General features: G+C 39.1%; 1 protein-coding gene across 2 annotated transcripts in view; it reads right to left on the reverse strand.

Annotated features, from left to right (window-relative positions):
* Positions 1 to 1,061: 1,061 nt before the first annotated feature.
* tnrc6c2 (trinucleotide repeat containing adaptor 6C2) overlaps positions 1,062 to 16,629 on the reverse strand; it is a 34,927-nt gene continuing 19,359 nt past the window's right edge. The window contains exons 9-19 of one of the 2 annotated variants that reach the window (XM_017481843.3): positions 16,455 to 16,574; positions 15,550 to 15,669; positions 13,945 to 14,028; positions 13,222 to 13,465; positions 12,967 to 13,104; positions 12,104 to 12,286; positions 11,834 to 11,983; positions 11,534 to 11,743; positions 10,743 to 10,816; positions 10,432 to 10,571; positions 1,062 to 9,969 (exon numbers count right to left, since the gene is read on the reverse strand). In XM_017481843.3, the coding sequence (XP_017337332.1) occupies positions 9,642 to 9,969; positions 10,432 to 10,571; positions 10,743 to 10,816; positions 11,534 to 11,743; positions 11,834 to 11,983; positions 12,104 to 12,286; positions 12,967 to 13,104; positions 13,222 to 13,465; positions 13,945 to 14,028; positions 15,550 to 15,669; positions 16,455 to 16,574 (1,791 nt within the window). In that variant the 3' untranslated portion in view covers positions 1,062 to 9,641. Of the gene's footprint in view, positions 9,970 to 10,431; positions 10,572 to 10,742; positions 10,817 to 11,533; positions 11,744 to 11,833; positions 11,984 to 12,103; positions 12,287 to 12,966; positions 13,105 to 13,221; positions 13,469 to 13,944; positions 14,029 to 15,549; positions 15,670 to 16,454; positions 16,575 to 16,629 lie in introns of both variants that reach the window. The other variant, XM_053684121.1, reaches the window with a different exon arrangement.

Below are 16,629 nucleotides of genomic sequence, written 5' to 3' on the forward strand. Positions count from 1 at the left end.
AAGCTGTGATGCACTGTGTTCTGACTCCTTTCTATCATAGCCTGCATTAACTTTTACAACAATGTGTGCTACAGTAACTCCTCTGTAGCCTTTGCTCCACATGTACATCAATGAGACTTGGGAGCACATGACCCTGTTTCTGGTTCACCAGTCGTTCTTCCTTGGACCAGTTTTGGTAGGTACCAAACACCACATACCGGGAACACCCCACAAGACCTGCGGGTTTGGAGATACTCTGACCCAGTGGTCTAGCCATCACAATTTGGCCCTTGTCAAAGTCACTCAGATCCTTACACTTGCCCATTTTTCCTGCTTCCAACACATTAACTTAAAGAACTGACTGTTCATTTGCTGCCTAACATATCCCACCCCTTTACAGGTGCCACTGTAACGAGATAATCAATGTTATTCACTTCACCTGTCAGTGGTTTTAATGTTATGGCTGGTCTGTGTATGAATTCTGGGGTTTCTACTCTAGAAAGTACAAGTCTTTTAAAATGAGACTTTTTAATATGCTTAACAAAACCAGAACAGAGCTTTCAAGACTTTATGGTTTTCCAAAATCCAGAGGTTTAGAATAGAACAAAGACTTTATTACTTTTCACACACAAAAAATTAAAAGACCTAGAAACTCCAAGCCTTCTAAAATTAGGACTGTAAAAACATTAGAGTATTGACAGACCAGAGACACTGATTCTGATGAAGTTAATTGATGTTGACTGCGAGCTTCATTAATGTGTACAATGTACCATCTTGAAAATCATAATCACCTTTACCTTTCACCTGCTTCAGTTTAGAAGTTTTAAGCTTTTATACTTTTACAAAAAGAAAAACTCTCACTCTCAGATGTTTAGACGAGAGAAAAGGATCCTGCTAAGATTTGCATCCATTTAAAAAGAGCTGTGTAATGACGATGCGCTTACAGATAATCTGGATTTGCATGAAACGTGACACGACTAGATAAAGACACGACACGGGACAGGCATTCTGCAATACACACGTGTGTGAGAGAAAGGAAGAAGTAAAAAATTTTTTTTTATAAAAACAACAGAACTCACACAACGAGACAAAACCGTCACTTTTTATTAATACAGGCAGAGAAAATCCTCAAACCTCATGGAAATATTGTTTCTCCGCTGCAAGTTATGAACAAATCACATTCTACAAGGAGAACGAGGCGCGTTTAAAAGCCAGAAACATTTCTGAATCCCGGTACAGCCATGATTTTTAACATTTATAAACAAAAGACAGCAATGCAAATCCCCGTTTTGGAGAGTCCACACCCCCCTGAAGGTCTCAGACTCTTCCAGGAAAGTCCACAGTGCTTAGTTTTAATCAGTGAGGAAAAAAATCTTCAATACAGAGGATGAGAAAATTCTACATCTAAACTCATTACAGTGAAATGATCCCATCAACACCCCCCCACCCCGACGCCAGATCTGGTCTTTATTCCCCCTCCAGTTTGTGCATAGATTCACAATCCTTTCCAAGATGATTCGTGTTCGCCTCCTCTCTCTCTCTCTCTCTCTCTCTCTCTCTCTCTCTCTCTCTCTCTCTCTCTCTCTCTCTCTCTCTCTCTCTCTCTCTCTTCCAAAGCCAGAGCTCTAAAAACACCAGACCTTCTGGATTTACAAAAATCAGAACTCTAGCATTTCTAGGTTTCATCTTTAAGACTCCAGAAATTCCACACTTTTCAAAACAACAGCTTTGGAAACTTTCGATTTTAAAGAAATTCCACAGCTCTCCAAAGTCCAGACTTTCCAAAATCAAAGCCCTAGAAATTTTTTTTTTCTGGGTTCTGGTATTCAAACAATTTCTAAAGCTCTAGGAACTCTAACGCTTAACCAGAGCTTTACAGAGTCCAGACTTTTTAAAACTACAGGCCTGTAAACTTGACTAAAATTGGAATAGAAGTTTCAAGGTTTTTCATCATTTCCAACTCTGGAAACTCCGGGCTTTCTAAAATGAAAAATCTAAAAACTTTCAGGTTGCCTGTGAATCTCTGGAACATGGAGAATCTTTGGGGTTTCCAGTTTTTCAACACTCAAGCTCAAGAATCTCTTGGTTTTCGCATTGTTCTGAAAAGTTCAGAAGAATTCCAAGTTTTCCCCTAAACTAGAGCTCTAGAATTTTCTTTAAAATTTTCCAGACATCTGAAGGGTCCAGGTTTTGCAAAATCACTGTGGGAAATGCTTCTGAAAACTCAAAACTAGAAACACTAGAGTTTTGACCCAGAGCATGGACGTGGAAATGGAAATTCCAGAAAGCGATAGGGAGGCGAACAGAAAACGGAAGCGTCTCTTTCCACAGGACCTTGTTTAGAAAAACGGAAAAAAAAAAAACTATCATAAAAACCACAGGTCCTGTTACTACCTTCACATGTAAAACTATATTTGAACATAAAGCAATGCATAATTATAAAATATTAAATGTAAAGCACTCCACCTCGAGAAATAATATGAAAAAAAATTAATCGATACATGCCTAATATTTGGTAAATGGTTTTTCTGCTACAGATTAAAACACAGGAGATATTCCGAAATCCACATCCTTCAGTGCTTAGAGCTGGATTTCTATTAATATCTTTCCTTTTTTTGTTTTAAATTGTCACGATAACGTTAAACATTAGAAAAATGAAAACATTAGGAAATCAGGAACTCTCGTCTTCCTGAGAAAAGTAGCCAGGTCCTTTTTATAAACGAGAAAAAAATAATAATTTTTTTTTTTTAAATCACAGAACTGAGATTCAACATAGACGCATAAAGGCATATAATAATAATAAGAAGAAGAACAATAATAATAATAACAACAACGAAAAAGCAAATAAAACTGTTCAGAAAATATTTTTTGATGGAAGATGAAAACAAAACCTCATAAACCGATTGCTGTAAACATCACGGGATAAAAAAACATAAAATGTTAAATTGTACAAACTACAACAAAAACAAACAAACAAAAAAAAAAACAGTAGGCACCTCTGAAAATGAATCAGATTTTTAAAAAATGCATGAATAAAAATGCTCGTTAGTAAAATTACAACAATTGAAAGCACAGTTGATTACGACCTTTTTACGAGTTTGTAAAAAGTTTTTTTTTCTGTTCTTTTTCTCTCCTAGGTTTTTATCTTTTTTTTATTTTAAATTTTTGTTCTTTTTAAACTTAATTGTTAAAACTCAATGGTGCAAAACTCCTGCTAACAATGAACGGCATGATAAACATTAATTTTTTATACATTTTATGGAAAAAAAAATTATGACAAGTCCTTGAGTAAACATTAACACATGAATCGTCTTCTCTCTATTGTTTTTTTTTTTTTTTTTTTTTTTTTTTTTTTTTTTTTAGGGGAGTGGGTGACGAGAAAACAGTGCAAGGCTGGATTACATTAATAAAAAATAAAATAAAAAATAAAAAATAATAATAATAATAAGTTTTGAAGAAATAAACAGTACAATACACTCACATACAAATGCCAAAAATGAAAACAAAAATAATGATATTAATAATGATTCTTTTACGTGATTAATGCTCAATTTTAAAACTGATTCAAACACCTAAATAAACAAACAAAAAAACAAAGCAATGGTTCACATTACATTATTGGCAATCTCTGGTTCAAGTATTGTGTTTTGTTCTGATATGTTTTATATATATAATTTTTTTTATGAAAAATTTTTTTCTTCAGATTTTTTCATCTGAAAATGTTAAAAGAATAAAAAAAAAAACCACTATAATGGGATTTGGACAGAATTAAAACACAAAACATTTAAACACAATTAAAAACATATCGTGTAGTGATGGGTGATTCCTTCCAAATGATTCATTCCTTCTGAACAACTACTTTAAGTGATCTGCAAATATAACTAACGAATCAATTCTTTTTTTTTTGTTCCAAATGATTCATTCTTTCTGAACGACTCCTTTAAAGTAATCCGTAAACATAACTAACTAACCAATTCTTCTACGTTTTTAAAATTTGCACATTAAAACAAGGAGAATCTCATTATCTGAATGTGTGTGTATTTTAAATAATTAATTCTCAAACATGCACAAAGCAAACCAATCATAATTCACTTAAACAGGTAGTTTAAAGGAACTGAATCAGTAAAGTGAGTCGAAATGCCCATCGTTATTGTCTTGTAGAGTAAAAAGCAACATGTGCAAAATATTTTTCTGGTGATTTCGTCAAGTATTTATCAAATATTTATCCTGTTTTATCTCTTTAGAATTTGAGTGTAAATATTATATTGCTCATTTCGTCTCGCGTTAGTCTTCGAGGGGAACGGAAACTCGGATTCGCTGAAATGTTTTGGTTTAACAGAAACACAGAAACGAACCAGCGGAGCGAGTGAAGCTGTCGTTTATTTCATGCTGGTGTCATCAGAAAGCTTCCTGGGCTTCGGAGTGACGAGAAGAAGTGCACACTTTTACGTAGTCCACTTGTGGTTTTGAGATTGGAGCAAGGCAGTTTCACACCCAGGCAACGGCGAGTTCGCTTTTTAATCGAGCTCAAAAAACGGAAAAGACAACGCCTTTCATCGGTTTAAGATGTGTCACGGTACCTGTTCAAATATACTCCCTTAGAAACGAGCGCCCCTTCATGATAGAATTGAAACAGGCCTGACTTAAATAAATACTTCTTTTTACAGAAGAAGGCACTCCTGCATGCAGTCGACGTTTAACACGAGGGAAACATCAGCGAGACAATTAGCAAGTTTTAAACACCAGCATCATTTACATCAGTGATGTAGCTACTATATATTTATATTTATTTATTAATTTTTTTTTGGTATTTAAATTAAACGTACCAGGATTTTAACCGCAGCCTGTGCACTATTAGCTGAAAAAGCTCCTGCTCTGTAAAAAGACAGCGAGGACACGATTATCATTTGACGGTTTAACCATTTGTTTAGTAATTTCGAAAATTTACCCAAAACGTCAATCAGCCGAGGACGAGTCCGATGTCTGGAGTTGGGGTTTTTTTGTTTTGTTTCGTTTGTTATTTTACAAGCTCCCAGTATTTTCCAAAAATATAAAGCCAAATTTTCATCGAATGCTTACAAATGAGGCTGCTAAAAAGGGCCGCAAAATTACTTTACTTACTATTTCAAGATGATACAAAAAAAAAATCATAATTAATTAAATTAATACTTGACAATTATAATAAATAATAAATTACACATCTTAAGGGTTCTAATTTTGGCCTTTTCAAATGCTTCATTATAATCTATTGTGATGTTAGTGAAGTAGCCAGGGCTAGCTTATTGGTGGAATTGTTTTACTTTTTTAAATGAACTCTTGCGTATTAAATGAAAAGGCTGAACAATCTGTTTTTTATTTAGTTACGAACATCCTGGGGCAGTTTGTTTACTTATTCATTCTTTCATTCACTTGTCGTTTAAAGGATTTTAACACTCAACACAACTTATGTTAATGAAACGATTCTGACATTTGAAGAAACGTGTGCTTTTCAAATCCGGCACATCTTAAGAAAAGAGAAGTTTGATTTCGTTTAACACTGTAAAACGGTCTGCGTTTAGAGGTTTCAGAACAATAGAACCCATGTAGTAATTGAGAACTGCAGACCGTGAGAACTCTGTTTATTTGCTTCTTTTTGTACGAAAATGATAAAGTGCTGATTGTGTCAAATCGTGGTTATTAATCACTATTTCAATATTGCGATTGATGACAGACGTCAATACGATTTCGAATAAACATCACTTCCAGCTTTCCGCTACGATTCCCTTTTCTGTCGCCAGGAGGCGGGACCTAAACGAAATAGAGAGCTGCTAACATAACGCAACTGGATAATATGAAGCAGGCTCAAGTTAAAAAGTCTAGAATTAGGAAATCTTAGCAAGTAATAAGGTTTAGGAATTTCTCTCATTTTGCATAGTAACAAAACAATGTGCTGGATCGAGAGTAAGTTAAGCGGCTAAATGAAATAAAACGGATTCCGCTTTCCGAAACACGGAGGATTTCTCCTGAGCAGGTGGTTCAAGTAACGAGTGCTATTATTAACTCTCGCTAAATCTACATCATCATCATCATCATCATCATCTCTAATTATTTACTTGCTAACTAAACAAATCACAAGAAAGAGGCTGCAAACAAGGAAGAGGTGGATTTAGAAATCTAAATTATAATTAGAGATTAAACTGTTAAGTAAGAAACAGGTCTCAGGGAAACTGAGAAATGTTTGCGACTTTTTATTCTTATTGAGGAAATAAAATTCTAGCTTATAACTGGAAAAAATCTCATTTGGATCACTAATGCTTTACTTGCTAAAGGAAAGAAATAGAATTATAAATGCAGAAATTGTGTTATAAATTAGTATTGAGAAATTACAATAAAAAAATAGAAATTAGAATTTTAAATGAGAAATCATAAGTAAGAAATGGGTTTAAGTGAACTGAGAAATTATTGTTTTTTTTTTATGTTTTATTTTTTTATCTATATCTACAAGGAAAAGTCCAATCTGGATCACTTTAACGAGGCACTTGGCACATAAACGTGTGTGCATTACGTCTACAGATTTCTTTTTTCCTTAGTGAATTTATCATAGTATGTAAACTGCAATAAAACAAAATACATCCACGTGTTCAAGAAATGTGAACTGGCAGTGTGTGTGTATTAGACTCGTAGCTCCAGCTCATGGGTGAAGACGCAAACTACACCGAACACCGAACACGTCTCGGCTGATCGGCTACGTCTGTGATGAAGCGGACGCTGTGGAAATTTTTTTGTCCAAACCGTAACTTAAACACCAATCGCATTTCTGATTTTTACTTCATTACGATCAAGCGAGGCTTATTTACGAATCTGGATAAAACCTCACCACCTTCGCATATCGTATACATTTTGTCTCGTTTACGTCCCTGAACGAGTGCTGGGATGACACGTGTCTCCACTCCGAACACCGCTTTCGATGATTCGATCAAAAGCATTCAGAGAGAAACAGTCGTGTGCACGTGACCTCTGACCTCACGATTGGCACTTTTTAAAAACAAAAACAATAAAACAACAACAACAACGCTAAAGGACCGCCCACCACCTCGTCGATGTGTCTGCGTTTTCTTATTTTGCATAGTAACAAAATAATGTGCTGGCTCGAGAGTAAGTTAGCGGCTAAAATGAAAGGAAATAAAAAACAAACATATTCCGTTCCGGAACGCTGAGGATTCCTCGGAGCAGGTGGTTCAAGTAACGGCTGCTATTATTAACTCTCGCTTATCGTTTACTCGCTAACAGGGGAGGAGGAAAAAACGATAGAGGCTGCAAACAGGGAGGAAGAGGAGGACGTTTAGCAGCTGTGAGAATGGACACACATACACACACACACAAAATTCCGAACACTGCTTGCTTAAAGGAATTCGGAACAACGTTTCACACGCATAAAAAAAACGACCAATGATTTTTCACATCAAATCAGAAAACAATCATTATTCGAATTGTTCCTTTTTGTTTTTCGTTACACAGGACAGGACAGGACGTGTTCGTGCATATGAACACTGACGGGCTTCAGAAATGTGCAGTACGAGGAGAAAAAAAAAAACCCTAAAAAAAAACAAACAAAAAAAACCAAATAAACTCCAATAATTTTTTTGACTCCAGGTTCGTGGGTTTCCTGCTGAAGGTGCGGAGATGCGCGAGGTGTCGATTTGGCTTTGATTAGTCGTAGCGACAAAGAAAAACAACACACACATTACACACATTCTGCGTTTCGTGTCCAGTTTGTGCACTAATTTGCAGGCACACTCGGGAAGTCCCACAATGCACTGCAACACACAAGTCTCCAAATGCTGGAGGATAGCATTACAGAATACCCATAATGCATTAGGGCATGTGTAGGGAGTTTCTGAGGAAACGGAGAACGCTGAGGTGTCACGTGACATTCCGTGTTGTCGTGTAACATTGCAACGTCGCTGTGTTCCACGGTCATGACGTCACAAGGCATCCCGCGTCATAACGGCGCAGGGTTCCGTCGTCGCGATGCCCCTGTTCCCTGTTATAGCATCACGTGCCTTCGAACTTTCATGTCCATCATTCATCGCAGCATTCCGACACGGTGACATCCCAGCATTCCGACATCCCACGATAACGTTAATCACCGTGACGGTAAAGTATTCCGACAAAGCAGAATTTCGATCACACAGAAACATCGACGCCTTATTGTGGAATCACAGCATCGACATGCCACAACATCACGCCATTCCTTCACCAACTTCTCAACATTCCGACCCCGTGACATCACACGACACAGTATGCTGTCTCACCGCTGCATTCCGATCCACTCCTCGGTCTGTAACTGCTCCGGATAATAATCCCTGTGTCTGGCGTCTTTTTTCCGGACGCAGTGTAGGCCATAAACAAGTTTGGAGTAACGATGACATTCATATTTCGATTTAATCCAGAAAAAAAGAGAAAAAAAAATGCTGTGTAAAAAAAATGTTCTGTATGTTTCAGTCTGATTGTAGATTCAGTCTTTTTAAAGTCGCTCCAAAGACGGCAAAAACAGAATTTTTAAAGTCTTTTCTTCTGTTTATGTTTTTGTTTTTTCTGTTTAACTAATCACTGCATCTGTCCATAAGTGCTTATCATATCGTATCATATTAAAACTCCCCAAAAAACATTAGACTTTTTATTTTATTTATTTTATTATTTTTTTACACTGCATCAGGAGAAAAATATTCGTTTTGGTGTTGTGCCTGAAAGCCGAGTCTTTCCCGCTTGCGATCTCAAATCTCTGTTTTAGAGAGAAAGTGTGCGTGGATTTAGGACACAGCCGCTGAGCAGCCAATCAGAAACCCGGCAAGAAGTCCATAAGCCCACGTAGAACAGATTCAAGGTATAAAAAAATCGAGGACGGAAGAATAAGCGGATGACGATGACGCACATGACGGATATATTGCACAACGCATCACACGGACACAGAGTTTCTTCTTCTTCCTCGGATCATGGGGAAAACAAAAAATAATTCAAAACGTCCGATGTTCATCGCTGAAATCCGTTCAGGACAGAAACACGAGGATCCCAGCGAGAATCTTTTAGACGGTGGTTCGTAATGAACTCTTGGTCGACTTCGTGTAGACACACACACAAACACACACACACCCTTCCTTTTTAACAATACAAGGGTCAGAGTACCTCTGGCATTTTTTTTTCAATTCCGAGGGAAAATGCGTCTGATTGGCCTTTTCATTTCCCTCGTCCAAATCGTTGGCTCAGAAACAGAAGATATAAATTGTTCTTTAGGTTATTTAAAAAAAAAAGTTTAAAAAAATTAGACACTTAAGGCTGATAAGTTCTGAAAAAAATCACAGAAAAGGTAAAGAGGTTAAAGCAGGAACAGTGAGGAGACAGCAAGGCTGTGAGGTTTTCCTTTCTTTTTTTTTTTTTTTTAAATCGTGATTTAAAATGGCCGCCTTGCCTCCTCTTCTTCAGCAAAAAAAAATCATCCAAAGCTTCAGTCCACTCTGACTTCTTTTACATCAGTAAAATGTTTCCAGTTTGTGAATCTACTTCTAATATTTTTGTTTCTACTTCTAGTTTTTAAACAAAATTAAAAACAGTTCCAGGGAAAGTGATTATCCTCACACTGATTTGTTGTTGTTTTTTTTTTAATCCCTCGGTTTCCCGCTGGTCTACATGTTCTCTCCGTTCAGCAGGTCTCCGGGGAGCAGCGTGTTCACGGGTACGGGACTTCCCATCACTCGACTCTCCTCTCCACTGATCGGCCCCCATAAACTGGAATACGGTTGCTGGACTCCACCCCACAACAGCTCTGCCGCGGCCCCGTTAGCTCCGCCCCCTGGGTTACTGCCCCCCTTAGTGGTCGACGTGCCCCACTGACCCAGGGCGGGGTGGGTGGAGCTGCCGGAGGGTGGGAATGACTGAGCCTGAGAGAAAAAACGAGTCACTTCCTCCTCTCCAGCAAACTCCGCCAAGATGGTGGTGTTACCCAGAACGCACCTGGGCAAAGAGAGGGGAAGGGAGGAAAGAGAAATCAGATATAATAGTGTAGTCAGACACACAGATAGTTAAACAGACGGATGAATAATCAGATAATAATTAGACACACAGACAAAAAAAAGACAAGTACACAGACAGCCAGGTAAATAGACAGACAGACAGCCGGGTAAATAGACAGACAGACAGACAGGTAAATAGACAGACAGACAGGTAAATAGACAATTAAATAATCAGATAATAATTAGACACACAGACCAAAAAGATAAGCAGACAAGTACACAAACAGAGAGACAGAAGGGTAAACAGACAGATAGACAGATACATAGACGGACAGACAGACACAGCTAGACAGATACATATTCACAGAAACAGACAGATAAAGACAGACCCTTAAATGAAATTCGGATAAAATCCTAAACAAACTGTATTTGATGAAATGAACAGTGAATGTGTGTATCTCACATGTGCAAGGATTTCTGAGCTTTAGCTGCTTCCTCCTTGGAGCTGTAGCGCACCAGAGCGTTCCCCTGCGGCAGACTGAGGTGGAACGTAATGAGGGGGCCGTGCTGCATACACAGAGTCCTCAGAGTGGAACCATCAATCTGCAACACACCAACACACATACTTTCATATAAAAAAACTCTTATTGATACTTCAAGTTATTACCGTCTTCATATATATCTGTATATATCTGTGTGTGTGTATATATATATATATATATCTGTACTATCTGTAGCACTGTGTTCCAAATCAGTGTTACAAAGTGCACTTACCTGAGGAGTAAGATTACGCAACACAAGCCAGCTACTGGTCCTGCTGGAGCTCTCGGAATTCCAACCAGTGCTCTCTGAGAGAGAGAGAGAGAGAGAGAGAGAGAGAGAGAGAGAGAGAGAGAGAGAGCACAAGAGAGAGGGAGAGAGAGAGAGAGAGAGAGAGAGAGAGAGGTTAATATGATAGCTTGGTTTTTACACTCACAAGGTCAGGGAGGTAAAAGAAGGAACAGGGAGAGAAGGAAGTAAAGGGAAGAGAAATAAAAGAAAGGGAAGAAAAGTAATGGGAGGAGAAACAACAAAAAAAGGGAAGGGAATCATAGAGACAACAGGGATAAGGAAGGGAATCGGAAGAGGGTAAGAGAAGAGACAAGAGTGGATTGGAAGAGAGTAAAAGAGAAGGAACAGGGAAATGAGGAAAGAAAATGAAAAGAAGTGAAAGAAAAAGAAGGAAAGGAATTAAAGGAAAGAAGGAGAAGAAAAGGGAAGGGAAGAAAGAAAGGGAGAGAAAGAGGAAGGGAAAAAAGAGAGGATGAGATAGGAAGGGAAGAAAGAAAAAGAAAGGAAGATAGGAAGAGAAAGAAAAGGAGAGGAAAGGAAGAGAGTAAGGAGAGGGAAGGGAAGAGAGGAAGGAAAGGGAAGAGTCGCAGGGTGGGGAAAGAAGGAGAAGTGAAGAGATGACAGGAAAAACAAAAGAAATAGAAAGGGAAGGAGAATAATGCAAAGTAAGGGAAGGAAAGGAACACAAGAGAAGAAGGAAAGGAAAGGGAGTAGGAAGAGAAGAGACTATAAACCTGAGGAATAGTTTCGGCTCCAGCTGTTGCTCAGCGGCCCAGGTGTCCAGTTGTTGTTGTGTTTGTTGTTAGTGAGGCCCGGCGGGGGGCGGGGCACTGTTCCAGAGCTCCGCCCACCCACAGGAATCTTCCACATCTCATTAGACAGCGAGGCTTGAGTGTGTGAGACGGAACCTGTAGACCAGGTGGACTTCATGTCTAACAGTTTACCTGGAGGACACGGAGAGTAAGAGTGACGTCAAAATACACACATCTGTCTCTCACACACGCACGCTCACACACGCACGCACGCACACACACCTCCATTCCTGTCCCGGAGCAGGTAACGATTAACGTCCTGAATATTGGTGTTGATTGTGGGGCAGCCTGAAACACTTCCTGGGGTCACGTTGGGGTCGGACTCGGGGTCGATATTCTGCAGACCTTTCCAGGGAACTCCTGGACAAAACTCTGAGACGATAAAAACAAAGATAAAGACGATGATGTAAGCGTACTGCATGCTAAAATAAAAACAGGATTAAGAGTAAATCTCAGCAGTCTCTGAGTGATTATTCTGAACAGCTCCGTTACCTGGAGGCCAGTTGACGTTTGTCCCGTTGGCCATTTTGTCGTTAGTGTTTTTGGCCGGTGGCCAGCTCTCTGGTGCCCCCAAGGGGCTGCTGGGAGATTGGCAGCTGGACATCAGGTTATAAGGACTGAAAGAATCCTCAATCACGGGTTTAATGTTGGCAGTGTGGCTCGAGGACGGAGCACCTGAGAGAGAAAACACCATCGTTTACTGATGCTGTATTAACTCAAGCTAAACAAACAAACAAACAAACAAAAATCAAATATAGTAAGAACAAAACAAGAAAGAGGGATTAACCCTTTTTTTTATTACATCACTTCCCTTTTTTCTGTTAGGAGCATATAAAATAAATAAAAGCATCAAAATGTTATTAGGAGTACAAACTAATGATAATTCATTAGTTAACAATAATTTATATCTATCTATTCATTTATTTGAATTACAATGTATTTATTTATCTGATTATTTACTTCTTTATGCATAATATTTTTAGTTTGTGCACTTGTTTGTTTATTTTTTCTGATTATTCTATATATTATTTATTTATACAGCCAGATATTTTTTACTTATCCAGTTATTTATATGATTATCTACTTATTTATCCTATTATTTATTCATTCAGATAGTTTTATTTATTTACCTATTTGTTTGTTTATCTGAATATATGTTTGAATATTTATTATATTATTAATTATCCATCCATCCATTTATTTATTTATTTGATTAATTCATTAATTGACTGACATATCTGATCATTTATTTACCTCATTATTTGTTTACATATTTATGTACGTATTAATGTTTGTTTGTTTGTTTATCCTTATTTTGTAATAAGACTCTTGAATGGTAAGTCAGAATGATTTACTGGGGCTGGTGGTGGTGCTGATGGAGTCGATGGAGCTGGTGTGAGTCCACTGGGATAATCGAGACTGAGGCTGTGGCTGAGTGTCCTTCAGAGCGTCCATGCAGCCCACACCCACACCCACACTCCCATTCAATCCAGCTGCACACAGCCAGACACAAACAAATACATCCATTTTAATATTTAGAAGCCTCATTATATGTTAAATAAATGTTTACTGTGTTTATGGAAGCCAGGAGAGTGAGGATTGTTTCTTACACAGAGAATACGGGCTGAAGGAGCTGGGAGACGTGTGTGGGTCTTTGGTGTGCAGGTCTGACATGGAGAGGCCTGTAGAAGCCTGGGAGTTTCCTGGGAAGGTGTCCAGGTTTGGCTTGCCGAGGCTGGGGTAAGATTGAGAGGACGAGGCCTGGTGGTGCTGCTGCTTCATCAGTAAGGCCTGAGCTAACTGCCTCTGGTGCTGCTGAATCTGCTGCTGCATGTTTGAGATTGTACGTGCAACCTGCTAACATTGGGGTACAGTGTGGTTAGGATACAATCTTGGGATAAAGAGTTAGGGAAAAAGATTGGGGGGGAGGGGGGTAAAAACTTTGGGTGGAATGCATAATGGTGTATAGAAAATGTTGGGATACAGTTTGGCTCAGATAAAGTGTCGGGGCAAAATGTTGGGATTCAATAGGTTGGGAATAAAATGCTGAGGTGGAATGTTGGGATACAGTAATTTTTGAAGCTAAATGTTGGAGCAGAATGTTGGGTTACATCATGGCTGAGATAAAATGCTGGTGTAGAATTTTTGGGATACAGTAACGTAATAAATCTTGTCGTGAAACGTTAGGGTGGAATTCTGGGATTAAATATTAATATTAAATATGAGTAAAATGTTGAGGCTGGCATAATTTTTTTAAATCACAGAAATGTGATTTACATCACTGTAAATTGAAAAGATGGTGTGTGTGTGTGTGTGTGTGTGTGTTTCCTCACTTGCTGCTCCTGTTGTCTAATGGGACCAGAAACATTTCGCTGAGCTTGCATCATCTGCTGCTGAATCTGCAAACGCTGATATGCCTGAGAGAGCGACAGAGAGGAGAAGGGAGGGAGAGAGACAGACAGAGAAAGACAGAGACAGAGCGGGAGGAGGGGTGAAATAGGAGGGGGAATGATGAGAGATAGACAGAAACAGAGAAAAAACAGAAGGTAATGGGAGTAATATAATTAAAAAGAGAAAATATGTCATGGTCTGTACATTTCTAATCACCAGACGGAGTATCGGCTGCCTCCCACATACATTTCCTCTGTAATTCCGTCACTTCTTCTATACCTCATTTACTCTCTTACTCACTTCCTTTATAAATTCCTTCCTTATTCACTTTCTCCATTCCTGATTCTGCCATTAAATCACTGCTTCCAGCAATCACACCCTTCTTCCTTCCTTCTCACAACAGTGAAAGAGGGTATGGCCCAGAAAAATTCTGGGCCAAAAATGCTGGGCCAAATGTTGGAATTCAGAATGGCTGGGATAAAATGTTGATATCCAATTAATGTTGACGTACAACAGAACATTGAGATACAAAATGTTGGGCCGGAACCTCGAGATACAAAATGCTGGGCCAGACCGCTGAGATACAGTATGTTGGGCCGGGACATTGAGATACAAAACGTTGGGCTGGAACGTCGAGATACAAAATGTTGGGCCGGAACGTTGGGATACAAAATGCTGGGCCGGAACGTCGAGATACAAATTGCTGGGCCGGAACGTTGAGATCGAAAATGCTGGGCCAGAACGCTGAGATATAATATGTTGGGCCGGGACATTGAGATACAAAACATTGGGCTGGAACATTGAGATACAAAATGCTGGGCCGGAACATTGAGATACAAAATGTTGGGCCGGAACGTCGAGATACAAAATGCTGGGCCGGAACATCGAGATACAAAATGCTGGGCCGGAACATTGAGATACAAAATGTTGGGCCGGAACGTCGAGATACAAAATGCTGGGCCGGAACATTGAGATACAAAATGTTGGGCCGGAACATCGAGATACAAAATGCTGGGCCGGAACATTGAGATACAAAATGTTGGGCCGGGACGTCGAGATACAAAATGTTGGGCCGGGACGTCGAGATACAAAATGCTGGGCTGGAACGTTGCGATACAAAATGTTGGACCGGAATGTTGAGATACAAAATGTTGGGACGGAATATGGGGATACAGTATTGTTGATCTAGAATGTTGGGGTCAGTATGATTGTGATGAAATATTGGGCAGGACTGTTGGAATATACAACATTGGGATGGAATTATGGGATACAGTGTGGTTGGGATAATATTTTGGAACACGCTGGAATATTGGGATAAAAAATTTGGTTGAAATGTTGGGATACGATATGGGTGGAATAAAATATCAGGCTGGAATGCTGGAATACAGCATCATTCCTTGTCTGTTTTCGTCAGTTCCTAATTCCGTCACCGAGTCAATCTTTCCATCCGTTACACACCCTCATTCCTTCAATCACAAGATCCCTCGTTACATCGTTTTCCTCAGTCTCAGTCATTCCCTCCCTCTGTCTCCCATTCCCCATCTCACCATCTGCAGTTGTTGGAGTTGGTAAAGCAGGGTCATCTGTTGAGGATTTATCGGCGAGGTTAAAAGTGCAGGATTCAGGCCAATGTTTTTTGCTGCAAACTGCAAGAGCTGTGCTTGAACCTGAACAAGAACAGATAACGGCACAGTGAGAATCACATTCACTTCCACTACAGACATAAACAAAATTCTGGGGTATGTCATGGGATTATGGGTGAGGGAAAAATGTTCTCTGAGGTCTGAAAAAATCTCTGAGATCTCATATTGCTAGAGCAGAATGTTGAGGTAAAATGTGGGAGGGGAATGTTTGTATTGTTTGAATAAAATTTGGGAGCATCATGTTTAATCAGGGGCGGAATGTTGGGATACAGCACGTCTGGGATAGAATACAGAACCAGGAATTCAAGATACAGTGCAGTTCAGACGAAATTTTTTTTACGTATACAGTAGGCTTGGGATGAAATGCTAGGTTGGAATTGTGTGATACAGTATGTTTGGGATGAAATGCTGGGATGAATGCTGTAATTCTGTATGACTGAGATAAAACGTTTGGCAGGAATGAGGGGATACAGTATTGTTGGGCTAGAATGTTGGGGTCAGTATGATTGGGATTAAATGTTGGGCAGGATTGTTGGAATGTAAAATATTGGGTTGGAATGTTGGGATACAGCATGACTGGAATAAAATGCTGGGCCAGGATGATTGGATACAGTATGGATCTTATAAAATGTTGAGATTCAGTATGGCTATGATAAAACATTGGACCGGAATGCTGGGCTACAGTAGGCTTGGGATCAAATCTGGTGTCGGAATGTTGCGAGGCAGTACAGTTGAGCTGTTGAGTTGAGACAGTATGGTCAGGATACAATGTTGGGCTGGAATTTGTGGAGTAAAATAATTTTACACACCTGAGGGGAGAGAAACTGAGGCACTTGAGCACGTAGTGGGGGATGATGGGTGGAGTTTAGTGCTTGAGGGGGTGGAGCCCTGGATTGTGCTGCTCCATTACTGCCAAACATTCCATTCATCTGAGAAAGAGAGAAAGACAAATTATAAAACATTTAATTTATAAAATACACTTTA

Source organism: Ictalurus punctatus, chromosome 12 (assembly GCF_001660625.3).
Source record: "Ictalurus punctatus breed USDA103 chromosome 12, Coco_2.0, whole genome shotgun sequence".
Classification (NCBI taxonomy): Eukaryota; Metazoa; Chordata; class Actinopteri; order Siluriformes; family Ictaluridae; genus Ictalurus; species Ictalurus punctatus.